The sequence below is a fragment of the Chlorocebus sabaeus genome, chromosome 13 (genome assembly GCF_047675955.1).
Source record: "Chlorocebus sabaeus isolate Y175 chromosome 13, mChlSab1.0.hap1, whole genome shotgun sequence".
NCBI classification, from domain to species: domain Eukaryota; kingdom Metazoa; phylum Chordata; class Mammalia; order Primates; family Cercopithecidae; genus Chlorocebus; species Chlorocebus sabaeus.
This window is the reverse complement of record NC_132916.1, coordinates 53990061-54017890: the sequence shown is the minus strand read 5'-3', so window position 1 is coordinate 54017890 and position 27830 is coordinate 53990061. Positions and strand designations below refer to the sequence as shown.

At 37.9% G+C, this 27830-nt stretch overlaps 1 protein-coding gene across 1 annotated transcript in view; it reads left to right on the top strand.

Annotated features, from left to right (window-relative positions):
- Positions 1-27830, top strand: part of ARHGAP18 (Rho GTPase activating protein 18) — a 139081-nt gene that overhangs the window by 58219 nt on the left and 53032 nt on the right. Inside the window, exons 2-5 of the mRNA XM_008007091.3 lie at positions 12187-12389; positions 15576-15811; positions 20408-20471; positions 25324-25493. Coding sequence (XP_008005282.3) covers positions 12187-12389; positions 15576-15811; positions 20408-20471; positions 25324-25493 — 673 coding nt within the window. The remainder of the gene's footprint in view (positions 1-12186; positions 12390-15575; positions 15812-20407; positions 20472-25323; positions 25494-27830) is intronic.

Sequence of the window (27830 nt, the reverse complement as noted above, 5' to 3'; positions counted from 1 at the left end):
TTTTTTTCTCTTCAAATGTTGTGGGTTACCCAGAAGTAGCATTTTGCAAATGGAAATTGTCTTTAATTCTTGTTTTATATTTCATGTATCTTTTAGGCTGCTTGCATTCACATCTGTCTTGGGCTCAGCGTTTCAAATACGTGAAGAAAAAAGTGGCCTTAGATAATCTCACTTAAGAAAGATTGTTTTGTAGTAGTATTCACATATTCTACTTTGTTACTGACTGCTGAACACATTTAGTAGAAAATACAAATGAATTGTTTCTAAGCTTGGCTAATTATTTGCTTGGCTGGAAGTTATTTCTCCATCCTCTCTGTCCCCCCTAGTAGAGCCGACTTTTAGCACCTTGCATATAAAAACACTTCCTGGCCTTCCATACTTACCAGTGGAGCATTGTAATGTTTGAAGTTCATTTTGAGCTACCCGTAAAATTACAGGTATAGCATAAGGGAAGCAGTTTTCTTTTTTCTATCTAGGTATTTACCACAGATGTGCTGCTGCTTTTAATTGTTCTATTACTATCCACCAACATTACTTTATAAATATCCTCTCCATTTGTATTTTCTAACATAAACACAAATCTCCTTTCACTTTTAATATTTTCATCCAGTGTTTGTCTATGTTTTTTCCTTTGCTAGCTGGTGGAAGGTTGGTTTCATACTCTCCTACTCCCACTGAGATATGAGATGATTTCTCTACCTTATTGCAGTGGATAATCACAAAGAACCAAGAAGAGTTTAATGATAATGCCCATGTCTCTTTCATAATATGCTGTTATGTAGCTTTTGTTATTATCAAAAAAAATTGTTTTAAATTCGCCATTGCCTTGTGTTGATGTTTTCGTTAGCATGGAAAATTATATAAAAGTCCTGCTGGAGGGCAATATATTTGCTATAGGAAACAAGGAAAACCATGATTATATTCAGTACTATTCTAACATTAAATTTCAAAACATTGTTTATAATTTTGTATTATATCAACAAGTATTTTGTTAGTGCTTATATCATGACAGGTATTAAGAATCAATAGAAACTTTTTATGAACTGCAGGGATGTCAGAATATTACAATTTATAAATCTGTAGTCAGTCAGCAGCCAGAATGAAATTCCTGGCTGATATTTAAATATTCTTCTTGGATCCCAGATCTTGAAGCATATTAAGTCTTATATGTGAGGGAGTTTGCATCTTGGCGTAAATTTATCTGTATTATTGCATGTTTAAGGTGTATTGGTAAACTGTAGTGATGAGATTCTGAACTAATAGAAATTACGATGGGGGAATTTTGAGTGACCAGTTGAAGAATATGAGGGGAGGTGGAAAAACCTTTAATCTTCATTAGTGAATCTTGCTTCATTTTATCCCTGAAAATGTCTTGGGAACTTGATAGATTTCTCAGAAAGAAAACAGGAGCACAGCTTTGAAACTGAAAAGGTGAAAAATTTGATTTGCCAAGAGCAATAAAAATGAATGGATAAAGGTTGACAAAAAATTTAGATGCTGATCACTACCTCTAAAGCTATATGGTTGCTGTGAAACAAGAACTGAGTACTACACAGTTGTGCTGAGGAAGCTGGGCTCCATCTTGGGAAAGAACAACTTTAATAATGGACAGTGAGGGGGCTTCAGGCAAACCCTGGAGAACTTGAGAAACAGACCAGGGGAGGGGCAGGGATACCAGGAAGGGTGTCTCAGTCTGTTTGTGCTGTTGTAACAAAATACCATAAGCTAGGTGGCCTATAAACAACAGAAATGTATTTCTCACAGTTTCAGAAACTGGAAAGTTCAAGATCAAAGGGCTGGTGGATTGGGTGTCTGGAAGGGCTGGCTTTCTCACGGATGGCACCTTCTCACCATGTCCTTCACATTGTGGAAGAGGCGAGGCTGCCATCTGGGGCCTCCTTTATGGGAGCACGAATCCCCTCCCTAAGGGCTCCATTTTCTAATAGCATCTCCTTGAGAATTAGGATTTCAACATACGAAGTTGGCGGGGAATAAGTAGCACTTAGGCCAGAGCAAGGGACTATAGATGTTACCTCAAATTATTGGTCTAAATCTCAGGAAGTGATTGAGCAGGGGATGACTTGAGAATGAGTGGATAACAGTGGCAGAAATGGCCCAAGAGGAGGTGAAATTCTTACTGGAGAAGGAATGGTGAACCACTGCAGGGCCTGAAGAGTGTTAGGGACAATCTTGAAGTAAAGGCCATGACCTGGAGGCCTATGCTGGAAAGAGTTGTCTGGGCTACTAGTTCAGTGAGGAACTGGAAAATTCCACCCGTAACTGGTGCTGGTGTCTTTTTTCATCTACCTCACACTAAAGGTTTGAAGAGCTTGGTTAAAGCAACATCTGTGATAAGGCACCCAACCAGAGAGTAGTGCATTCAGTAAATATTTATTTGTTTTAAAGATTAAGGTGAAGAATGGAATTATGGAATGTGTGCTTAAAAAAACTCTGAGCCGAAACTTGTTTATAATTTAATATTAGTTACAATCTCATATGCAACCAGCCCTTCCTTTTGTATGCTTCTGTTTCCTTTAGAAAACCTACTTTGAGACTAAACATCCACAAGTAGCATCATGGAGACACGGGACATTTACCTTAATTCATTTTAGAGTTTTCTGATGACTGATTTCTTTACTATCCAATTTTCATCCCTCTCTCTTATTTTTTTGTAGTTTTGTGCAATTAAATAAGAAATGCCTTAGAAATTATTTCAGAGGCAGCAGTACTTTAATAATTGAACAGCTCACCAACATCTGCTATGGCAGTTTGCTTGAACCCAGGGATACGAAAATGAAAAAAAAAAGAAAAAACAAACGTGGATTCTTGCCCCCAAGAAACACATAATTTAATAGTGGGGACACTCATGAGCAGATCATCAAAGTGCAGGATGTGGTAAGGGATGTGGGGAGGCTGCAGAAGCAAGGTGATTCCAACCCCACAGAGAAAGGTACTGAGATATGAAATTGAGTAATGACAGCTGGAAAACAGGTCAAACTGGAGAGCCTATGCTCTGAGTGGCGAGGTAGCTACTGGTGTTTTATTTCCAGGTGGCTCTACAGCTGGCCAGAACAAGAAAAAGATAGAGGGTCTTGGAGAAAGAACAGCAGGTCCAGGGTATCAGGTGGATGCAAGTCATGGTGACAGATAATTGAATGAAGTGGATATGCTTTGAACCCATGTTGCAAGATCCTGAGATTTTTATGTCAAAGCCCCACTACAGATACCTTCATCCTTGTCTTGGAAGGTGATTTTGACATTAAGGTCCCAGGTTCCCATTTGGCTACTTGTTGAGTTGTACCTCCGATTGAGGAGGAAAAACTGCTTCCTGAGAGATTTGGCAAGCTCAGGAACAAAGAGGATTTCACTTCTACCTAGAACCAGAGCTCTAAAGCAAGACACCTATGCCTGGCCAGTGATGGCCTACCATTTTCCCTTTATATATTCCTTGTGTCTGTATCTAAAAAGGAAGTGAATTTTTGCAACGTGCCTCGGCTGCCTGCTGCCTTTCCCATACTCCTTTCTTTCTAGGCCTTCCCTCCCTTCTTTCTACCAGACCTGGCGGTGGTTACTATATCACTATTCTTTTAGTGATGTCAAGAAGTAGAGGGAGGCCAGGCTCCGTGACTCACGCCTGTAATCTCAGCACTTTGGGAGGCCGAGGTGGGCGAATCACCTGAGGTTGGGAGTTTGAGACCAGCCTGACCAACATGGAGAAAACCTGTCTCTACTAAAAATACAAAAAAAAAAAAAAAAAAAAAAAAAAAAGCCAGGCGTGGTGGCACATGTGTGTAGTCCCAGCTACTTGGGAGACTGAGGCAGGAGAATCACTTGAACCCGGGAGGTGGAGGTTGTGGTGAGCCGAAATCGCGCCATTGCACTCCAGCCTGAACAACAACGGCAGAACTCCATCTCAAAAAAAAAACAAAAAAAAGAAGAAAAAGTAGAGTGAAAGTCGCAACGATAAATAACGAAACAAAAAACCCAGCACCTATGAATTGGTTGTGTCATGTATTTCTCTAAAAGTGATAAAGCCAAGTTTTCAAAGCTAGCTCTTTTTTTTTTTCTTTTTTTTTTTTTTTTTTTTTTTTTTTTTTTTTTTTTTTTGAGGCGGAGTCTCGCCCTGTCGCCCAGGCTGGAGTGCAGTGCCCGGATCTCAGCTCACTGCAAGCTCCGCCTCCCGGGTTCACGCCATTCTCCTGCCTCAGCCTCCCGAGTAGCTGGGACTACAGGCGCCCGCCACCTCGCCCGGCTAGTTTTTTGTATTTTTTAGTAGAGACGGGATTTCACTGTGTTAGCCAGATGGTCTCTATCTCCTGACCTCGTGATCCGCCCGCCTCGGCCTCCCAAAGTGCTGGGATTACAGGCTTGAGCCACCGTGCCCGGCCTCAAAGCTAGCTCTTAACAGTGTCATTAATGGGCTTCTTTTCTCAGTTTTGCTTAGGTAATGTGACATAAACAGGATAATCAGGTCATTTGCTTATTGTTTTGCTAAGGGTTTTTTTTTTTTTTTTTTTTTTTTTTTTTTTTTTTTTTGTCTTTTCTGCCTGTCAAAAGTGAGGAGCAAAAAACAAACCCAAAAGTGGATGAACACTGAAAAACTATAAAGCACTATACAAGATGTTAAGTGACTTTGGTTTTTTTTTTTTTTTTTTTTTTTTTTTTTGAGACAGAGTCTTGCTCTGTCCCCTGGCTAGAGTGCAGTGGCATTATCTTGGCTCACTGCAAGCTCTGCCTCCTGGGTTCCAGCGATTCTCCTGCCTCGGCCTCCAGAGTAGCTGGAACTACAGGCGTGCGCCACTATGCCCAGCTAATTTTTGCATTTTTAGTAGAGACGAAGTTTCACCATGTTGGCCAGGCTGGTCTCGATCTCCTGACCCCATGATTCGCCCGCCTCGGACTCCCAAAGTGCTGGGATTATAGGCATGAGTCACCGCACCGGGCTGCAACTTTTATTTAAAGAAAAGGAAAGCTGAAAGAACTAAGTAAATTTTATTTTTTTCCCAAAATGAAAAGGGTAAGATATGCAGAGAGGAAAATAAGTAAGTTTATGTGAAGTTCAGTACATCCTTGAGACTATAGCAATTGAGTCAGATAGAAGAGATTAGATTCTTTCTCTGGGTTCTGATGGTTGCATGGGTATGTGTGTGGGTAAGTGATGTGGTATTGCTTTCTAATCAACTTCTTACTGCCTTCAGGCATTATCAGTGTTCTTTCTTCCTGGATGTCAGAGCCACTTCTAATAATTACTGCTTTCAGCTAAACAACAGTAGGCATTCTCTTCGAAGGGGTAAAAATGACTTGGGTCATTCATAGGCTGCAGCTCTTCATAGTCATTCAAATTCAGCGTATTTTGATGGACAGGGTCATTACACAGTATTAATAGCTTTGCCATCTCACCATGGTAGTGATTACAGTAGTTCTTTAATATCACTGCTGAAACGAAAGAGAGAAATCTACACATGAGAAACGTGCTTTTTTTTTTTTCCAACATAGAGATAATGTAAAGAAACAGTATTAAATTTTAAAATTTCCAAATTTACAAAACAAAGTTTTTTAAAAAACAGATTATATTTGAAGTTATGCCCAGCATGACACTTTTTTTTTAAAAAATAGAGATGGGTGTCTTACTAGTTGCCCAGGCTGGTCTTGAACTTCTGGGCTCAAGCACTCTTCCCACTTCAGCCTTCCAAAGTGGTGGGATTACAAGTGTGAGGCACTGTGCCTGGCCACAAACCATATTTTAGAAAGTGCATTGAACAGGGACAGTGGCTTACACCTGTAATCCCAACACTTTGGGAGGCTGAGACAGGAGGATTGCCTGAGGCCAGGAGTTCCAAACCAGCCTTGGCAATACAAGGAGACTCTGTCTCTAGAAAAAGTTAGCCAGATGAAGTGGTGTGTGCCTGTAGTCCCACCTACTCAGGGAGGCTAAGTTGGGAGGATTGCTTGAGCCCAGGAGCTCCAGGCTGTAGCGAGCTATGATTGTGCTACTGTACTTCGGCCTGGGAGACACAGCAAAACCCCATCTCAGAAAACAAAAAAAAAAAATTGAAAAATTAAAAAGAAAAAGTGCATTGGAAAATAATTCTCATCCCTTTTAAAAATATATGGTTTGATTTTTAAATGTATTTTTTTCTTGATAAGTGTAATGGTCATTTGAAAGTGCAAATTATAGACTGTCAACAAGATTACTTTTGCCTTGGCTATACGCAATACAAACTCAGAAAGATTGATGCATCTGGGGAAAACAAAGTAAATCCTACCCTTTTTAGTCTGTTTGACATATTAAAGTGACCACTGAAGAAGAAATGAGGGCATTAATCTCGGTTCTGTCACCCCTTTGCTGGGTAAAATTGGGGAAGATTTAACCTTCAGGCCTCATTACCTCATCTAGAAAATGATGGGATAGGTTTAAATCTCTGAGGTGCAATAGTATTCTAATGTTTACACTTCAATACATATGGCTTTTTCTAAAATATTCTTAGTCATTATGGTTTATAAGTCATGATCTGAGTAAGAACCCCCACCCCCTTGCCTTTTTCTACACGTTAAAACAGGACAAAGCTGAAACAAAAATAAACTTTATTCTTTTGTCTTACACTGTATGTATATCCCAACTCAGTCACTTCTTGTCCTGCATGGAAATAAGAGTAGAATAGGGAACATGAAAGAAAGTATATCCTTTTTAGAAAGGATCTTGTAAGAAAACAAAACAAAACAAAACAGGTGCTAGGATCAGAGGATTTCAAGAAAGCTGACTTTGGGCCACAAAAATGCCTCGAAGGGTCAGAATCAGGAGACAGACTGGGTATAAAGCATCACAGCAGGGCTTTTAACAGGGTAGGGAACACAGGGTAGAAATAGGACCAGATAGTTAAATATATGAGCTCAGAAGAAACATCCTACCTACAAATAAATCTGCCCTGAGGGAGGTTTTAGCTAGAGGGTAGGGATGACAAAGGCACATTAAGGCACATTTTTCAAATATACGCCAATAGGGGACACCCAGAGAGAACTTCTGCCCCTTACTCATCATGGACACCAGCAAAAGATTAACAATATTGGTAAGGGAGGGGTTTTTTTAAAATGACGTTTTTATTCTTTGTCATTATAGTATAAATTAAATATGGATATATTGGAATAAGTCCCAGTTTGTGTGAAAAGATACAGAACTAAACAAAAACAAAGAAATAGGTCCAGTCACTAGGAAAGCAAGTCTGTTTCTCTCAGGCTTTCTGGAGTTTTGCCCACAGAATTGAAATGTGCATTTTCAGACCCATTAGGTATTGTTTCTGAGAATTCTTAAAACAGTGGTTTCCAAAGTGTGGACTGGGAACACCAGAGGCTCTCCAGACCCTTTCAGGTGTGTAGCAGAGTAAAACTGTTTTCATAATAACGCTAAGATGTTATTTGCCTCTTTCACTCTCATTCTCTCATGAGAATACAGTGGAGTTTCCCAGAGACGATGTGAACTGTAGTATTGTAAAAGATTGAACGCAGAAGCAGATGTAAGAATCCAGATGTCTTCTGTTAAGCTTGACATTAAAGGCAGTTTCAAAAATATAAAACAGAGCTACTCATCTCACTATTTTTATTTGAAAAATGGCCTTTTTAATGTTATCTCTGTGAAGATGTTTATTCTTGAATGAATAGTATTTAAATTTTTTTGTTCCAGTGTTTAGTATTATAAATATCAATAGATATCGCCTACATAAGCAAAAGCTCTTTGAGGGTCTTAGAACAATCTTAAGTGTGTAAAGGAGTCCTGAGACCAAAAAGCTTGAGAATGTTCTAGAGGACATATGATTCCTCTGGATCTTATTAAACAATGTGAGGGGCAGTTCTATGCAGTTAGCACAAGTTTACCTAGGGGACGTTTTTCATGGTTACCTATGAGGCACTTCAGTAAGAATTTTCACAACAAACAAAGCTAGCAAGGCTACTGTTATTCTTCCCATTTTTTAGATAGGAAAAGTGAGGAGTAGAGAAATTGAGTGATTTACCCAAAGATTGCAGTTAAGTAGAGCTGGAATCATTTGGTACTTAGACTCCTAGTTCCATATGTTTCCATTTCATTTTGCTGACTGAGCTGACTGCATTGATAACAGAATAAATCATCAATCTTCTAGCTGACCTCAGTATAATCAATGGCAACCTCCACCTCTTTGTAAAGAAAAAATGTCAGACCAGTTTAATATTCGCTATGACAAAATAAATAACAGGCATTATAACTGATACCCTGAACGACATCATTGCCTTTGAAATTCACTGATTAGGTGGAAAATGTATCACCAGAAAATGGGATAGCATATACCTGGGGAAAATACAACAAAACAAAGCCCTCATTTTTGTAAACAGAGCATGCTAGCAAGAGGGAAAAGAAGATTCCGGGAAGGCCCATCAGGGTCTGTAAAGTGATTATTTGCTTGTGATGTGAGTATCCATGGTAAAAAGGCAAAATGATTATACTCTGGTGTATTGGAAAGAGCGTGACTTGTACAGCAAGCTAGGAAGCGATTCTTCATAGGGCAATGCTGGCAACTTCCTTTAGAGGACAGTGTCTAGTTCTGTCATTATAGTTGGAAAAGGTGAGAAATGCGGGAGCTTCTGAAGCATATCCATGGCATGATTAGCACACAGAATCCTGGAGGGAGAGGGAGGAGGAAGGAACTTGGAATAATTGCTTGCTAGAAAGTCAGGTAGGGGTCACTGGTAGTTGCCTGTGGTATAAACTGCGTGTTTCTTTGATTTCAACACCATGTGTCAGCTTGGATCTTTTGGCAATATAAAATATTTCTGCTCTGTACTTCATTACATCTAGCAGATGTTGCTTTATGTTTTTGAACCTCATTTGCAGAATGAACATGGTATCATATAACATACTCCTAAAAACAGAAAAGAGGAAACCAGTTAACTGGCCTCTTAGCAGAATGGTTTTAAGAGGGTCCAGGCTTTTAGTCACTGCCTGTCTGAAGCACAAAAGTAGAATATATTCTACAAAGAAAAGAAGTAACACAACATGTTCATTGAGGTAAACTGAAGGAATGTTTACTTACATTTTTAGACAAATTAAAAAATACATGGCAGGTTGACCAAGGAGGGTAGTCTATTACTGAATGGCTGCCTCCTTCCCACTCCTCATCCCCTCTTATTTAAAAATGAAAATGTGTTCTTGCAGTATTTACCAGTGATCAAAAAAATATGGAAGAAAGAAAAAATTCCTCCTTTCCATGACTCAGTATTTTTAGGTTATCACAAAGCTATTCAGCTTCTGAATCTTATTAAAGTCAAAATATTGAATCAATTCATCAGCACTAAGCTATTCAATTTTTGCTTTATGCATGTTTTGAAAGCAAGGCTTGATATAGATGGTGTATTTATGTAACAATGGTATTACTCAATGACCTTGCATTTTTCTGCACATGCTATCTTAATGGAAATTTACTGGAAAATTCTTGCCAGAATAAACACATTCCTTCAGGACTGAAAGGCTTAATGTACTTCTAGTTCAACTGCACCTTTTTCCCATGAGCAGATAAACCAAATTATTTGGCATTAGTCATTATACTTCACACAGTTTACAGTACTTATTGTGGTCTCACAGGGGGGTAAGAGTTGAAGGAGACAGAAGTAAGGTGGTCAATTTCACACTATGAGAGAGAAAACAAAAGGATAAGGCACCTGTATATTTGACATGCAATATGAAAAATGAATCTGGCAGGCATCTGTAAATTAACATTAGCTATCCTGGTAAGGCAGAAGTAAGGAATATGAACAATATAGATAAGTTGAGCTGATGAACCAGAAATTTAAAAATATATATTTTTTATTTTTAAGAGAGGGATGACTTTCTCATTTACATGTTAATTTAAGAATCAGGAGTGAAAACTCTAAAAGAAAAATACTGGCTATGTAATGACCATTGGGGCCGGATATGGGGACCCAGGTGGAATACAGAGATGTAAACAGGACGATTGAGGCCAGGGAGGGAGGAAGTACCCCTTGAATTAAGGGATGAAGAAGGCAAACAATGAACAATGGAGACTTAAGGAAAGAGATTCACAAACATGTCTAGACTTAGGCTTGTTGGCCCGTGTCCTAATTCCCACCCGTCACCACCCCAAGGTTGCTACTGGGGAGAGATTATAGTGATTGTTTATTCATGCATGCAACCAGCATTAATAAAGTTTGTAATCAAGGCAGGAAGAATCATCTTTAAAGGAATAAAACTGGCGTATCAGCATATTAAAGCTAAGTGCTCAGTTATACTGCATTTATTTGCAGCAATAGGCAATTAAGTTCCTTGACTTTTTCTAACAAACCAGTTGGAATTAAGCTGCTGGATAGATTTGCCCAGAGTTTAGTGACCCTCTCCCTTATGTACTATTAAAATCCTACTATTTTAAACAATTTTGGGAAAGGCTAGTTTAAATGTGAATGTTCACACACTATTAAAGAATTTTATTGTAATTTTAAAATTATTTTCAATAGGTACAGTAAGTAAAACCAATCTGGCAAATGAAGAATTACTTCCTGGAAGTCCTTCTTGAGAGAAGTAATCTGAAAATTAAAATAGCAAAACAGTTATTCAACGATTGTCCTCACTCAAATTGTATTCTTTAAAAAAATTTATTGTTGTGTTAGTCCATTCTCATGCTGCTAATAAAGACATACCTGAGACTGGGTAATTTGTAAAGGAAAGAGGTTTAATTGACTCACAGTTCAGCATGGCTGGGGAAGCCTCAGGAAACTTAAATCATGGCAGAAAGGGAAGCAAACACACCCTTCTTCATCTGATGGCAACAAGGAAAAGTAACAAGCAAAAAGGGGAAAAGCCCCTTATGAAACCGTCAGATCTTGTGACAGCTCACTCACTATCACGAGAACAGCATGAAGGTAACTGTCCCCATGATTAAATTACCTCCTGTTGGGTCCCCCCAGGACATGTGGGGCTTATAGTTACTACAATTCAAGATGAGATTTGGGTGGGGACATAGCAAAACCATATCAACTGTAAATAAAGGAAAGGCATCAAAGCTGAAAAATTTCTTTTAAGGAATCAGGCATGGTTTTCTCTGTAAATAATAAAACAAAAACATTATTTTATTATATCTAAGTCTTACAAGCTCCTTTAATTCAATTTTAGAAGTAGGGGAGATGTGAATTATAAAAAAAATACCGTTTACTTGAAGTTATACAAATACTCTTATTTATTCAATTTATTCTTCATAGATAATATCAGAGAGAGAAATGTTTGAGGTAATTCCAAGCTATTCAGAGTTGCTAATAAATGAGTTTTTACCACATTTTGGAATTTTTAATACATGTAAATCATGGGTCCATTTATAAATAAAGATTAGAAATTGCTTTCTATAGTAGATTATAACAGCAAACTTAAATCATCTTACTTATATTTTGATTTCAAAAATAAAATGGAAATTCAAATACTTCATCGGTTAATGATATTTGCTATATAACAGTTGACTAAGTTTGGTTTATTAATATAAATGATAACCACAAAAATTGTATAAAATTCATTCCCAATTAATAGTCTGTAATTAAGATTTAACATGTTGCTTTTTAAAAAACTAAGTTTCAGGTTTAAATGACTCTTATGCCTGGGTGTGGTGGCTCATGCCTTTAATCTCAGTGCTTTGGGAGGTTGAGGTGGGAGGATCAGTTGAGGATCATTTGAGGCCAGGAGTTTCAGACCAACCTGGGCAACACAGCAAGACCCCATGTCTGCCAAAAGGAAAAAAAATAGCTGGGCAATAGCTACTCAGGAGACTAAGGTGGGAGGATCACTTGAGCCCAGTAGTTTGGAATTAGAGTGAGCAATGGTCACACTGGTGCACTCGAACCTTGGCAACAGAGCAAGACCTTGTTGCTAAAAAAATATATTTGAAAAATGAGTCTTCATTTAATGTAAATGGAAAAATAATTTACCATGTTGCTCTTTGTACTTCACTATGCTTTTCTGTGGAGCATGCAACTGTTTATTCTACAAGCATATTATAATCAGTAGCACTCCAGAGTAAACAGTTTCAAAATATATATTCCTTTGGTTTTATTAAGGAGAACTTAAGGAGTTAACAAATTTTCCAGCTTATTGCTGTGATATTTTAGAAATTATACTGCTTCCTTTTCTACTAAAATAAACCATGTGTTCTTTTGAATTTGTAGTCGCAGATATGGCCAGTACACTATGAACCAGGAAGGCACCACCACCAGAGTTATGGAGAAGCCTCCATTTGATCGATCAATTTCCCAGGATTCTTTGGATGAACTGTCTATGGAAGACTATTGGATAGAACTAGAAAACATCAAGAAATCTAGTGAAAACAGACAAGAAGATCAAGAGGTGGTTGTCGTCAAAGAACCTGATGGTAATAACTAATTAAGTAAAACTTTTGTTGTTTGTATTTGTATTTATAGGAAATGAATGCATAGAAAGGAAGATAACAACAACAAAAAAATTAAAGCTAGGACCACCAAAAAAAGATACTGCCTTTCAACTTGAGAATTACTTGTTTGAGGCAGATTTATGGATGCAACTGCCGGATACAAGTGGCATAAGTAAGTTAGCGTAGTCATAGATATGGCTGGAGTGTTGTTGGCTAAGCTCACTGTATCATAGCTTTTTAGAGTTAGACTTCATCTTTGAAACCATCTAACCTCCCTTTAAATTTCTTCTGTAATGTGGTAGCCACATTGTCATTTGGTCTCTAGTGAGTGCAGATGGTGATAGAAAGAGCACTGCTTTGCAGTGATACTGTTTTTCCAGTGGTCAGTCAGCTTGAGTTCTTTTGATCTTTGTTTTATTGATTTACAGTCTGCTGTCCTCTAACTTTGACTCTCTTGCTGTAGTTATGCCTTTGGGACAAATGGAACAGGGCTCTTCTATTTTTACATGATAGCCTTTCATATGTTTGAGAATATTTATCTTGTTCCTAGCCAGGACCTTTCTAGAAAGAAAATTCACATAAACCAATCTTTGTGGGTGGTTTTCAAAGACCTGCTGTGGTTCTGGCTATTTTGTCATTCAAAGTATAGTTCTCCAGATTGGATGCAACGGCTCATGTTTAGCCAACTAATCTAAAAATATAGAGTTGGGCAGTAGATGGTGGCATTACCATTTTTAGCTTCCATATTTACTTCTTTCTTGTATTTGGTGCATAATTTCTGTAGAGTCACTTTCCAGCCATAGTTCCCATTGTCTGCTGTAATACTTGATATTCTGGGAGAAACATGTAAAACTTTAAAGTTTTTTTGTACCATTTCTTTTAATCTCTGAAATTCAAGCAGTTGCCAAGATTTTCATGTCCATTTCTCTTGTCTGTTATATTAGCTTTCTTTCTATGCCTTGTGCCGTCTATACATTTGTCAGTATGTTTATGTAAGTTGATATATAAATGCCAAAATGTGAGAGCCCCAATCAGTGCTTTGGGATTCACGAATAGAGACTTCCTTCTCAACACAATGACTTCTTAACTAAATTACTTAGGATCTAATTAAGTAGCAAAATCTATATAAATAAGATTTTTCTCCTTGGCTACAACATTGCTTGAAAAATCTACCAATACTAATTTAAAAAGAAGACTTGGGGATTTTTCTTAATTTAATTTCTTAGACCTAGAAGAACACTACAGTTAACTCATTCTTTAGCTTCTTGTTTATTTTTCTATCATTGTTTCCCAAATATGATACCAATAAAGTCAAGCTTATTTGTGATAATTAATAGTATCTTTCACCCTTTCTTTCTCCCTGTTTCAAGATGGATGTAGCATACTAGTCTGCTGAATAAGGAGAGAATATGTTTGAGAAAGTGGCGTTTAAACCCGATACATAGAAGTATGTCGTTAGCTGTTTGATAATTCTCCAACGTTAATTAGATTCATTGATTATTATGTACTATGTGGTCATCAAGAAGATTGGAAATGTTTTCTACATGCCCACACCTTTTCTTAGACTTTAAATTATTTAAGCTTTACTTCTACTTTTTAATGGAAAAAGTGACGCTACATAGTAATCTTGTTTATTTTCCTTGTTATCTAACAACATCAGCTTTTTTCCTGGCAATTTGGTTTTGTACACCAATACTGAGTACTACCTTAAAAGCATAAATAATAATGGCTGACTTACTTTTTTGTTGTTGTTTTGTTTTGTTTTTTGTTTTTTCTTGAGACAGTCTCGCTCTGTCGCCCAGGCTGGAGTGGCACAATCTCAGTTCATTGCAACCTCCGCCTCCCAGGTTTAAGAGATTCTCTCGCCTCAGCCTCCCTAGTAGCTGGGATTACAGGCGTGCACCACCACGCCTAGCTAATTTTTGTATTTTTAGTAGAGGGGGGTTTTACCAGGTTGGCCAGGCTGGTCTCCAACTCCTGACCTCAAGTGATCTACCCACCTCAAAAGTGCTGGGATTATAAGCCTGAGTCACCATGCCCAGCCTTGCTGACTTTTTATGCTAGTAAGCTGTTTTTGTTGTCTGGTGTGCACAGTGCCTAGTACTGGTTTATGTCTCTTGAAGTCAGTTATTAATACTTGATTTCTGCCATCAAGAAGTTTATATAGTATAGAAAGACAGGCAGGACTAGGTGCTATACTATGTGATTCAGTCTGTCTCAGGGCTTTTCAAAGCTCCTTCCATATAACATTCTCACCTTTGGTTATAGCATAGCTGGAAGAGGTATGCTTTAGTGTACAGATCAGAAAACAGAGTCAACTTGAGGCTAAGTAACTTGTCCAAAGAGACTTGGCTATCAAGGTGCAGAAATGGGGTACAGATCCAGGTCTTTTGTGTCCCAATTCATCGCTCTTTTATTTTCCTCTATAAACATGATGATTGGAAAGAATCTATTCTAATTATCCTTCTGCTTTTAAATAACTTTCATTAGATCTTACACAATATTTGCATGAATGTTTACTTCCTGCTTTCAGTGTTTTGAATTGATTCTTGTTTGATTAGCTTCCTATATAAGCTTTTTTTGCTGAATATATTGTGCTTTTAAAAAACATTGTAAAATAACATAATCTGATGTGCTGACTTGGAAGATTAGAAAAATTAATTTGAAATTGATTAGTTCCCAATGTTCTGATGCTGTTAACTTCTTTGCTGCACTTCCTGTCAGCTACAGTGAACAGAGAAAACAAGGCTTTCCATAAATTAGTGTTGGACTCTGAGGTAGTACTGAATTTAAGCCAAGAAACTGGGCTTAATGTATAGCCCCAGCATTGACTTCCTTCTGTAACTTGATGGAAGTAAGTTATCTCTTTATTCTTTGCTCATCTCTGGAAGGGGAATAGTATCATCCTCTGGGTTAATCTGCAAGGAAGTTATAGAGGTTAATTACATGTGAAGTCATTTAAAAATTTTAATTCAGTATATATGAAATCCATCTAAAATTTGATATCGTGGCTGGAGTGTATGGCAGTTGTCCAAGTTTTAGATAATGATTATTAGCACTGTGGTTTGGTTACAATAGAAGAGTTTTAGTAAGAATTTTTAACAGCTTAAAAAATATAAAGGTTCTTATATTTTGTGATTTAAGTACCACTTTTCTCGACTATCTTAGAGGGAGAATTGGAAGAAGAATGGCTTAAAGAGGCCGGTTTGTCCAATCTCTTTGGAGAGTCTGCTGGAGATCCACAGGAAAGCATGGTGTTTTTATCAACATTGACCCGGACCCAGGCAGCAGCAGTTCAGAAGCGAGTAGAGACGGTCTCCCAGACCTTGAGGAAGAAAAACAAACAGTACCAGATTCCTGACGTCAGAGACATATTTGCTCAACAGAGAGAATCCAAAGAAACAGTAGGTTTTCTTTTTTGATGTTAAGGCAAAGGACTAATTGCTTACAATTAATTGGATCAATCTGGTTTAATTCGAATGATTAAAAACGTAATGATCACCTATTCTGTGCCAGGCACCAAAACTCCATGCTTGCAGCAAACAAGAGACTTGCTTCCTGCCTTTCTGGAAGTTATACTGATGAGGCAGAAAACAAAACTAGTTAAAATTCAGCATGATAATCCATGCGTTAGGGGAAGAGGGTGTCCTTGGAGCATTAGAAGTGACTCTAACTCCACTAGGGGTGACAGGGACAGCGGACAGCTTCTCAGACAACGTGACTACCAACAGTTACTTAGAGAAAAGTAGGATTAGGGTGTTCTTCCCTATCTATTAATGCTTGTAGGAATATTTGATTTGTCCCTAGACTCGTTTGGGGATGGATAAGTAGAGTGTGAGGGAGCTAATTGCAGCTGAATTACAAAGTAGGAACCTTGAGACATGAAGTAACTTCTCCTTTGTGGTGTTAAAAGAAAGACCTTAGACAAATTAAATTTAACAGAATTTAATTGAGCAAACAGTGATTTGCAAATTGGGCAGCCCCCAGAATCACAGCAGATTCAGAGAGACTCCAGTGCTACCGTGTGGTCAAAGAAGATTTATGGACAGGGAAAGGAAAGTGTTCTACAGAAAACGGAAGTGAGGTGCAGAATCAGCCGGATTGGTTACAGCTTTGTGTTTGCCTTATTTGAATATGGTTTGAACAGTTGGCCACCTTTGACTGGTCAAAATTTGGTGATTGACACGAGTAGGTTACAGTCTGTTTACATATTCAGTTAGGTTAGAGTTCACTAAATACAGAGAAACCCTTTAGGATGAACATAAGATATGTAAGGAGGCAGCTTTAGGTTAAACTTTAAGGTGTCTAGCCTTAGCACAGCGACAGCACACAAAAGATTGAGTAAATATTTGTCTAGGTGATTGACTTATTAATGAAAGCTGTGGGGTCTGGTAGAGACTGTGGGACTGATGAATGAAGAGAGGTATCAGGGAAGGCATGATAAAAGTTTGAGAGGCTGGGCGTGGTGGCTCACAGCTGTTATCCCAGCTCTTTGGGAGGCTGAGACTGGAGAGTTCAAGACCAGCCTGGGCAACATAGCAAAACCTAATCTCTACAAAAAGCACAAGAATTAGCTGGGTGTGGTGGCGTGTGCCTGTAGGCCCAGCTACTTGCGGAGCTAAGGCCAGAGGATTGCTTGAGCCCTGGAGGTCGAGGCTGCAGTAAGCTGTGTTCATGCCACTGCACTCCAGACTGGGTGACAAAATGAGAACCCATCTCAAACAACAACAACAACAACAACAACAACAACAACAGTACAAGAACTGTGTGGCTCAGATCAGTGCTCCTCGAACAAGCCAGTTGGTGGATTACCTTTTACTCATCTGTAAGGGCATAAGGAGCTTGCACAGAATATAAATGATCCTTCTTTCTTTCATCAAAAAAGTCTTGCTGCCAGAAAAAAAGTAAAAAATCAGCTGATCTAGATAGTGTTCTTGAGGTCAAAGTTGATTTACATTCTGGCTTGAGTAGCTCTGGCCTAAAAGACCAGTGAGGTGGTTGGAAGGAGAATGAACACGGAATGGGACTCTTGAACAATGATTGTAATAATAATAACAATACCAGCTGCTGCCACCATTGCTGAACAATTACTGTGCCAACCACTTTAACGTGCTTTATCTCACTTAATCCTTACAGCTGTCTTGTGAGTGAGGCATTATTTCCATTCTGTGGCTGAGGCTCATAGATTTTATTTTATTTTTTAATTTTTATTTTTGGAAATAGAGTCTCTCTCTGTCACCCAGGCTGGCGTGCAGTGGCACAATCTTGGCTCAGTGCAACCTCCACCTCCCAGGTTCAAGCAGTTCTCCGGCCTCAGCCTCCCGAGTAGCTGGGACTGCAGGTGCACGCCACCATGCGCGGCTAATTTTTTGTACTTTTAGTAGAGACGGGGTCTCACTATGTTGGCCAGGCTAGTCTTGAACTCCTGACCTTAGGTGATCTGCCTCCCTCAGCCTCCCAAAGCGCTGGGATTACAGGTGTGAGCCACCATGCCCTGCCAGATTTTAAGTAACTTGCTCAGTGTCCTATAGATAGTAACCCCAAATTTGTTTGATTTTGAAGTACATGCTTTTAACCACTCTCTATCCTGGTATATTTGCATTTTGTACACGATTCTGACATTAAGCATCCTGAATATGAGATTCTATTCACACTATAGAAGATAACAAAAATTGAATGATTATTGATTTTAAAAAAGGAATGAAAGAGTTTATATTCATGGTATCTTCCTGTCATGTAGACACTCTTTTGCTCTTTCTAGACATTTTATTCTTGCAAGAAAGCCCTTGTAGCTGCAGATTGCTACTCTCTTTGCATGACCAATTTCGAATCAAGTCCAGTCCATTTTATAGGAGTTTTGGGGTCATTAAATTGCTCCAGGCACTTGCTTAAGTTAAGCACTTGCTTACTATCCCGTGGTTATTTGGGATATCCACTAGTATTAAAGGACTGGGCTAGGTTTCCAGCTGAAGAAAAATGAATGGTAAGGAAATTTAGTATTACGACATTTTCTTCCCAACTAGAGAACCCTCACTAAGGGAGTTAAGAGGAAGTGAAAAGTGAAAAGGGGGATGGAACAGAGAGCTGAGCCTAAGCAAAATATAAACTGTGGGACTTCTGCCAGTCTCCAAGAGGATGTTGCTACTCGGTGCTAGAAACAACATTTTTCCAGCAAGTTTCTGGCAGTGTCAGAACCACATGGTTTGAGTCCAAGGTAATTGGTGGATTGTGTCATCTGATGGAGTCATTAAGAGAGAACTAGCAAAAGGAAATTTGAATAATGGTAACTTGCTTACACTGCATGCCTTTGATTGAAACACTGCCACCCATGAGAAAAGTGCTTTATCTCCCCCATCCCTCAAGCAAACGTGGGCCAGCCATCTTCACTTGCAGTTCTTCTGTTTTTGAGCGATTGTATATTCAGCTCTTCCATGTTAAATGCTTCCTCATGAAGGCCTTGCTGACACTAGGAAATATAATACAGAAATGAACACCATCTGTACTGCCATCTTCAATTGCTAAGGAAAATAATTCCAACCACATGCTCCAAAATATGTGTTCTTTTGTGAGATTGGAATCACTCTGCTCATTGTGCCATGCAGGACCAGCCTCTGCCGACTTGTGGAAGGAGGGAGGGAGAATGGGACTGCTCTGTCTTTCAAGGCGTTAAAGTGATGCTGGGTACCCACGTCCCACTTCTGTGACTTGGTAGTCACTGTAACATTGTCCTGGGTTTTCCCCATCTCTGAGTGATTCATTAGTGGTCAAGATGTCCCTAGCCTAGTGCTTTTCTAGGCTCTTTTTAGACTTCAGGTGGAGGATGAAGTCCTTCTTGGACAACAGCTTGAGGTGAAACGTGTAGTGAGACTGCAATGGCCACTTTCTGTCTGAGATAAAATCCAGTAGAATTATCAATATTATTTTTTAAAATAATTTGAATAGACCTCTTTCTGTGGTTGATCCAGACTCTCCTTCCTGACCTCTGAATTCCTTCTGAAGCCTTACCTGGAAAGGAGGAAGTACTGTCTGGCCACATTTACTGCTGAGCAGAGTCAGCCGTGGTTTAACATCTCCATAAACCTTTGGAAGGCTCCATTCCTTGGGTGTCACTGCCCCGGCCCCTTGAAAACAAGGATTCCTTCAGATGTTTTAGGTCTTATTGCTGGTTTGGTAATTTAGTTACTTATCTCACGTTTATTTCTGGATTTTTTTTTTTACTTGAAGAATTTCTATTTTATTAGGGACGTGTACTTTTATCGTTTTATAACAGCATGATTGAGATATAATTCACATACCATACAATTCGCCCACTAAAAGTGCACAATTCAATGTTCTTTTTAGCATATTCACAGTCGTGCAATGATCACCACAATCAGTTTTAGCACATTTTTATTATTTCCAAAAGAAAGCCTGTATCCATTAGCAGTCCTTCCCCATCTTTCCCTCCCTACTCTTAGGTGACCACTAGTCAGCTTTGTGTCTCTATGGTTTGCATATTATGGTCATTTGCTATACATGGAATCATATAATATGTGGCTCTTTGTGACGGGTTCCTTTTACTTAGCATAATGTTTTCAAGGTTTATTTATGTTGCAGCATGTATCAATACTTCATTTCTTTTTATAGCCAAATAACATTCCATGGTACAGATAGACCACATTTTGCTTATCCATTTGTCAATTAATAGATATTACTAATTTTTTAACATGTTTGTCCTTTCTCCTCCACTAAATAGTAGCATTCTTGATGACAGGGACACACTCATGACTTTTTTTATATTTCCCACTGGGCCTACTCTTGTCTCTTACAAGTTGTAGGTAATAAAATATTTTTTGGATGATTGCTTGTTGATTATTACCTTAGTGCCCCTTTTGCACTGTGATTGTTATAATTCTGAGTACATTTCTTGTACTCTAAAGATTAGTAACAAAATTATTTACAATATCATTTTCTCTGGTTTTGAGTTGGAGATGACTAAATGGCCTGTTTTCTATGTTTAGGCTCCAGATGACACTGAATCGCAGTCACTTAGAACAAATGAAAACAAATACCAAGGAAGAGATGGTATGTTGAACCTGTTCTCTTGTTTTCCCCGCCCCCTTTAATTAGCATAACAAACAGTTACAGTCTTATGAAGCATTCACCTTCAATTCTAGTAAACAAATTCTATTAAAATGCTAATGAAAAGTCCCAAGTGGATCATTACGTGAGGCTGAGCATATAGTTGGCCTTCAATTTTCTTTTAATGTGTATCCCTATCTTCTGATTCAAAATGCGTATACGTATCTTCCTGAGTGCTTACCGTGTGCCAGATGTTATGAGGAGATGCCTACCTCATTTAACACACCCAAAAACAATGGAATGGTTATTGTTCTTAATCCATTTGACAGATGAGTGAGCTGAGGCTTAGATCTGAGAAGCCACTTTCCAATGCCATACAGCTGGTCACTGAGCCAACAAACTTGCAGCATTGTTCTTAAATCACAAGCTCCTAATTCATAAATGGGGTAATTTTTTAGATATTATAGAAAAACTTTTTTAAATAGTTAAGATTTTTATGGGCAATTGATTATAATTCTCCTTTTCATGTTTCTCTGCTAACATTTGTTATTTCAGAAGTGAATTAGAAACTTGAGGTATGGAAGAAAGTAACTTTTTTTTTAAGTGGAGTCTTGCTCTGTCTCCCAGGCTAGAGTGCAGTGGTGTGGTCTTGGCTCACTGCAACCTCCGCCTCCCAGATTCAAGCGATCCTCCTGCCTCAGCCTCTCCAGTAGCTGGGATTATAGGCACATGCAACCATGCCCGGCTAATTTTTTTTTTTTTTTTTTTTTTTTAATAGAGACAGGGTTTTGCCATGTTGGTGAGGCTGGTCTTGAACGCCTGACCTCAAATGATCTGCCTACCTGAGCCTCCCAAAGTGTGGCGATTACAGGTGTGAGCAACCATGCCCAGCCAAAAGTAACTATTAAGGCTGTATTAGTACTTACTAAGAAAGAGTTTATAGCTATTTCATTTGTTTACAGAAAGGGAAAATATTCTAAGTGAAGTTAATCGCTTTAAGCTTAAAAATTTAATCGTTAATTGTTATTTAACAAACTAAAACAGGTGATTTATGTTTATATTCCTAAAATTTAGCAACTGGGGTGTTCATGCCATTAATAGTGTTGCATTTGGTTTGGAAGTAGTAGTGGGAGGAGTATTAGGTAAACTGTGGAGGACTGAGGAGTGTTCCAACATTCCTATAAAAATCCTACATTACTCAAGATCATATGGGATATTTTCCTTCCATACTTTTCTCAGAACTTCCCTCTGGCACCCCTGCCTTAAAGGTAATATGCACACATGTGTATACACACATATATATTTATAAAAGCACTTGCTTTTTACTATTCTGTGGATGTTTCTTCAGTTTTATGTGTTATATCTGAATGAAATCACTAGGTGTTTTCTCAAATCTATGTACCCACAGATGTTGAAGTGGCAAGCAAGCTGGCATAGCTACCCTGCCTGCTAGAGAGCTAGGTCATCAGGAGAGACAGGTTTTTTTGTGCCAATGTCAATATGCTTTGGGCTCTGGGGAAGAGTGACTGGCAGTTGGTGAATGGATACTGAGGAAAACATTGTCCTTTTCTTGGTGTTTTCCTCCCTTGCCAGGGATCATGATGTAGGCTATATCAACAAAAGTTCTGGAAGACAAGTTCATAGTGTGAGCACTTTCCTGCCTAGCTTGCAGCAGGCAAGTGAAATGTGACAAACTTGCTGCTTGATTTACATCTGCTTTTGCTGGAATGCAACGTAGTGGGCATAGAGCCTCCAATCAGAATAACAAGAGAATGTGTGATGCCATCCAAGTCACTGAGTATTCCCTATTGCACCTGTTCTGGGCAATGCCATGCTCTTTCACTAGCCAGTGAATTAACCAGTGTAAGCCAAACATTGGAAAGTTCAGGATGAAATGCATGGAAACATTGTCTCAGGTTCAAAAATGGGGCTGTTTCTGATTAAAATTTGAAGGCGTGGGAGACATAGTCTCTTTTAAATGTTTTCCCCACACTTGGATTTTTAAACATGTTCCACCAACAATACTTACTCTAAATGAAAAAGTTGTTAAGTTTTATAGTTGCAAGGGTTGTTACATTCCAAATTAATTAATTCACTGTAATGTGTTCATTTTTCATTAAATCATAAACTCTATGAAAGGCCCAGTATTTAATAATACATTTAGAAATATTAATAATGCCCCAGTAATTTTTTAAACTTTTATATTGATATGTGTAGTTTCTTATTTTCTTTTGAATTTCTACAGAGGAAAGAAAAATCTTTTTTTTTTTTTTTTTTTTTTTTTTTTTTTTTTAAATAGAAGCAATTGAATCTTAAAGTCAGGTGATTAAAAAAACTTTTTTTAAGGCATTTCAGGATATTTTGGACAACTGAAAAACTTGAGGGAGATTTGCAAAATGTTTGTAACCCAGTGCTATTGTGCACTTAAAAAGAAACTAGATGACAGAAATGTTATTTATTTTAGGACCTTAAGAACCAAAAGGTTGATCTCAGCATTCTGTTCTTATTAAGAGTAGATAATTAGGCCGGGCGCTGTGGCTCAAGCCTGTAATCCCAGCACTTTGGGAGGCCGAGACGGGCGGATCACGAGGTCAGGAGATAGAGACCATCCTGGCTAACACGGTGAAACCCCGTCTCTACTAAAAAATACAAAAAACTAGCCGGGCGAGGTGGCGGGCGCCTGTAGTCCCAGCTACTCGGGAGGCTGAGGCAGGAGAATGGCGTAAACCCGGGAGGCGGAGCTTGCAGTGAGCTGAGATCCGGCCACTGCACTCCAGCCCGGGCGACAGAGCGAGACTCTGTCTCAAAAAAAAAAAAAAAAAAAAAAAAAAAAGAGTAGATAATTAAATCATCACTTATTAGCCAAGTAATCATCCATTTCTTGTAGCAGTACCCCCTTCAACCCTGAAACTGCTTTTTTCTGTGCTCTGCTTCAACTTTTCTCTTTTAACCAGAACTTTGATATGCGTTTTTTTTTTTTTCCCATGCTTTTGAAGGAAATTTGTGTATTAAATGTGTAATACCTTAATTATAGTTACTCAGCTTTACATTCAGCATAGTCCGTTGGTGTGGGTGTGAGTGTGGGGGTATTCATTGTAACCCTGACATGGAAGTGGTGACAAGAAAGAGTAGTTTTGAAATTCGTGCCCACAACTACTCAGCTGTTAGAAAGGTAGCTTCTAATTTAAGAAAATGGCTAATCATTTTTTTTCCTCTTAGAATAGTTTCCTAGGAAACCAACGTACATAGTCACAGTAAAACATAAAGGAGTGTAAACCAGAGGGAAAATAAAATTAAAATTGTGCTTTGACATTCATGTTGATACTTAAAAAAAATTAATCATCAAAAGGTATAGGTAGTCTAATTTAAAAAATGGTCACAGGCTGTTGAGAAACATAAATATACATGACAGCAGATGAATACTAATAATATCAACGGACTTTAAATGTATTCTTAGTTTTGGAATTGGCACAGGTAAATTCTTACTTTCTTAACTGTGAGATGCTATCAGGACCAGCTATGTAATTTGCAAGGTCAGGGACAAACTGAAAATATAGGGCCTCTTATTTAATTTCATGATGTAACAGCGAGTATTAAACTAAGTGTGGAACCCTCCTGAGCCTGGAGCCGTATGTGGCTGCACGGGTCTCATGCCCACGAAGTCTACCCTCATTATTTAATGGGACTGAATAAAACTAGATCCATATTTACTTCTAAACTTGATTTTGATTAAAACAGGCATTTTCACTTTTATGTAAATGAATATAAAGATTATTTTTCTGAACCGCAGACTTTTAATAATGTATGCATTTATGACATTTATTAACTTTTAAAATTAACTTAGCTTCTGTCACTTTGTTTGTACGTGAGCCTGTTAGCATGTAAGCATATGTAGACACTGCATAGATGTATTTTGTAATTCAGAGCTTCTTACTATGATTCAGAGGTCAACAGTGAGAAAATAACAGTAATCTTGGTTATTGGCTCTAGGTTTTTTTCTGTCAATTGCATTAATTCTGTAAATTTACCAAATAATCAAATTTAGAAGTATCTTCTCCAAAGCTTAAACCTGGTGTTTTCAGCGAAGAGATTTTTAAATGTAAATTCCTTTCTGGAGGATTACAACAAACCAAAAAAAAAAGCAAAACAAAGTTAAACTTACGATATCCTTGAAATCTTGATGTAAATATGTGAAAATTATTTGACTAGTATTTATAGTCATGGGAACTTTTATGTTCTTTGACATGATCAGGTGGAAACCCAACCATTCCCGTACCAGGTACGTCCAGACCTGACTCACATAGTGATAATTATTTGGCACTAACTGTTGTTTTGGAAATTTTACTGTGATAGGTAGGTAATATTCCAGAAAGTAAATGCAGGGTGTGGAAGAAGTTTATTCCAGGAATCTGATCCACTCTGAGGAAGTTAATTCAATGGTAAATTACTAGCTTTACAAGAGATTACTGCTCATTACCTCCCTCTTTTTTTGCTTTTAGTTTCTCAGTGTAGAATAAAACAACAATTAATACTTCAAAACCTTTTGAGGTTTTTCATTACAAGGTTACTATCTTCCAGCAATGTTTTGGAATTGGAACCCAGTTTAAGGACTGTGCTCTCAAAGACTGCACAATTGAACTATGGATTGCTAGTCACCACAGACTCCCTGCCCACTTCCCATGCACCATTGATAGGAGTTTTGAGTATACTCTTTATTATTAAAATAACAGCTAAGTATTGCCTAGAGAAAATAGTACTCTTCCCAAATGTTTTTATGTAGTGAATGCATTAGAATTTTTTTAAAAAAGAAAGAAATAAAGCATATGAATTGGGTTCTTTTCCCCCGGTCCCCCAGACCAGGCATCTAACCTTGTTGGTGAAGAGAAGCTGATCCCACCTGAGGAGACACCTGCCCCTGAAACAGACATCAACCTGGAGGTATCATTTGCCGAGCAAGCACTCAATCAGAAAGAGAGCTCCACGGAGAAAATCCAGAAGAGCAAAGGCGATGATGCCACGTTACCTGTATGTAGTACACTATTTATAAATATACATATATGTACATACACATATACATATATCTACACATACAGTTATACACACACACACATATATATATGTGTGTGTGTGTGTGTGTGTGTATATATATATATATATATAGAGAGAGAGAGAGAGAGAGAGAGAGAGAGAAAGATGAGGTCTCACTATGTTGCCCAGGCTTATCTCAAACTCCTGGGCTCCAGCGATCCTCCCACCTCAGCCTCCCAAAGTCTTGGGATTACAGGGATGAGCCATCACACCTGGCTCAGGATATATTTTTCATCAACTTTTTATTTTAAAAATGTAGAACCCACAGAAAAATTGAAAGAATAGTATGGCAAACACATTTGGCCTTCATAGATCAATTCAACAGTTACTAACATTTTATAACCTCTTTTTCTTTTCTATATCTATCTGTATGTGTGTTCTAACTTTGTTTTTAGTTTAATACTTAGGAAATTTAAACTGAAGTGATAATCATATTTAATATACAGTCATATCAAAACTTTCCCAATTGTCACAATATTGTTCTTTATAGCTTCTCTCTTTTCCACTCCCATTTGGGTTCCAAACAAGGGTCATATACTATATTTGTTGTCATGTCTGTTTGTTTTTCTTGAATCTAGGTCAGTCTCCTGCTTTCCTTCAGTATTATCGAAGAGTCCAAATCAGTTTTCTGATTGTTTCCTCAGGACTGGATTCAAGTTATACATTTTTAGCCACATTTACTGCATGGGGGATGTTTATGCCTTCGATTGCATCATCAGAAGAGATGCATGGTACCAGCTGGTCCCTTTATTGGTGATAGAAGTTTGATCACCAACTTATCTAATGAGAGATGTTCGCCAGATCTCCTCATCGTAAAAAGATACCTTTCCTATGTGCAATTAATAATAATTTGTCATCCTTGAGACTGGGCAAATATCTTTTATGTCAGTAAAGCCTATTGACCAGTAGTTTCACCATCCATTTGTAACTTTGCCTTAAACAATAACTAACCTGGTGCTTAAGAAATGGCTATTTTAAAATTCCATTATTCCTTCTACACTTACTGGCTGACACAGTCTTCCATAATTGCTTCTTCAGTTTCTAGCACAAGATGTTCCAGGCTCTCTTTGTAATTTTCTCCCTGCAGACTTGAAAGCATCCATTTCTCCAAGAAGCTCTGGTACTTTTTAGCAGCAAATTGTGTTTAGAAAGAAACCAAGCTCTGTGTAGTGAATGTTCTCATTGCTACTGAATATCTTGTATTTTCTAAAAAATACATTTATTATGCAGAATTTCACACAGGCAAAAGTTAAAAAGAATGGTATTCTGAACCCCCAAATACTTAGCACTCAGCCCCAACATTCATTAGCCCATGGCCAATCCTGACTTATTCATACCCCCACCCAGTTCCCTATTCTGTGTTATTTTGAAATACATCTCTGAATTACATTTTATCATCTATATTTCTAAAAGACAAAGAGAGGATTTTAAAACTCATAACCATATAACCATTATTGTACCAAAAATGCTAACAATTTTTAATTTCAAATATCTAAGCAGTGTTCAGATTTCAAATTGTATCACATCATTTTATGATCTTTTTATACAGGTTGAGTCAGGATCCAAATAAGGCTCATGTATTGTATTGCAATTACATACATGATACATCGTTTAAGAATTTTTAAATCTCCTTCTCTGTTTCTTTTTCCCTCTCTCTCTTTCCTTCCTTCCTCCTTTCTTCCTTTCCCTCTATCCCTTCCTCTCTCTCACTGTTTTTCCTTCCTCCCTCCTCATTAATTTATTAAAGAAACCTGGTTATTAAAATTGTGGAGAGTTTCCCCCTCTGACTATTCCCCTGGGGTAGTTTAACATGTTCTTTTGTTTCCTATCAATTAGTTGACTTTAAATTGATCAATTTAAATTGACTTTAAATTTGACTTTTTTGGGGAGGCCAAGACTATGTCAGATATGTGATTGTGTGTTTTCTGTTGGGAAGCTCATAATAGCTGTTTCTTTTTTTTGTCACTGTAGCAGCTGTTGCTGATCAATACCTGGATCCAGTAATTTATTAACGGTTACAAAATTGTGATCTAATATTTTCTTCTTTTTTATTTATTCATTTGGATATTTCTTTGAGAACAACTTTCTGAAAGTGGTCATTTTTACCTTCTGTTTGTTGTCAGAAATTGTTGACTTACAGTTTTCACCTGTGACCAATTAATGTTTTAATTTGCTTTGTAAAAAATAGTCTTAACTCATGGACTTATATATATTTGTAAAAATAGTCTTAACTCATGGATTTATACATATTTGACATGATCCTGGACAAGATTT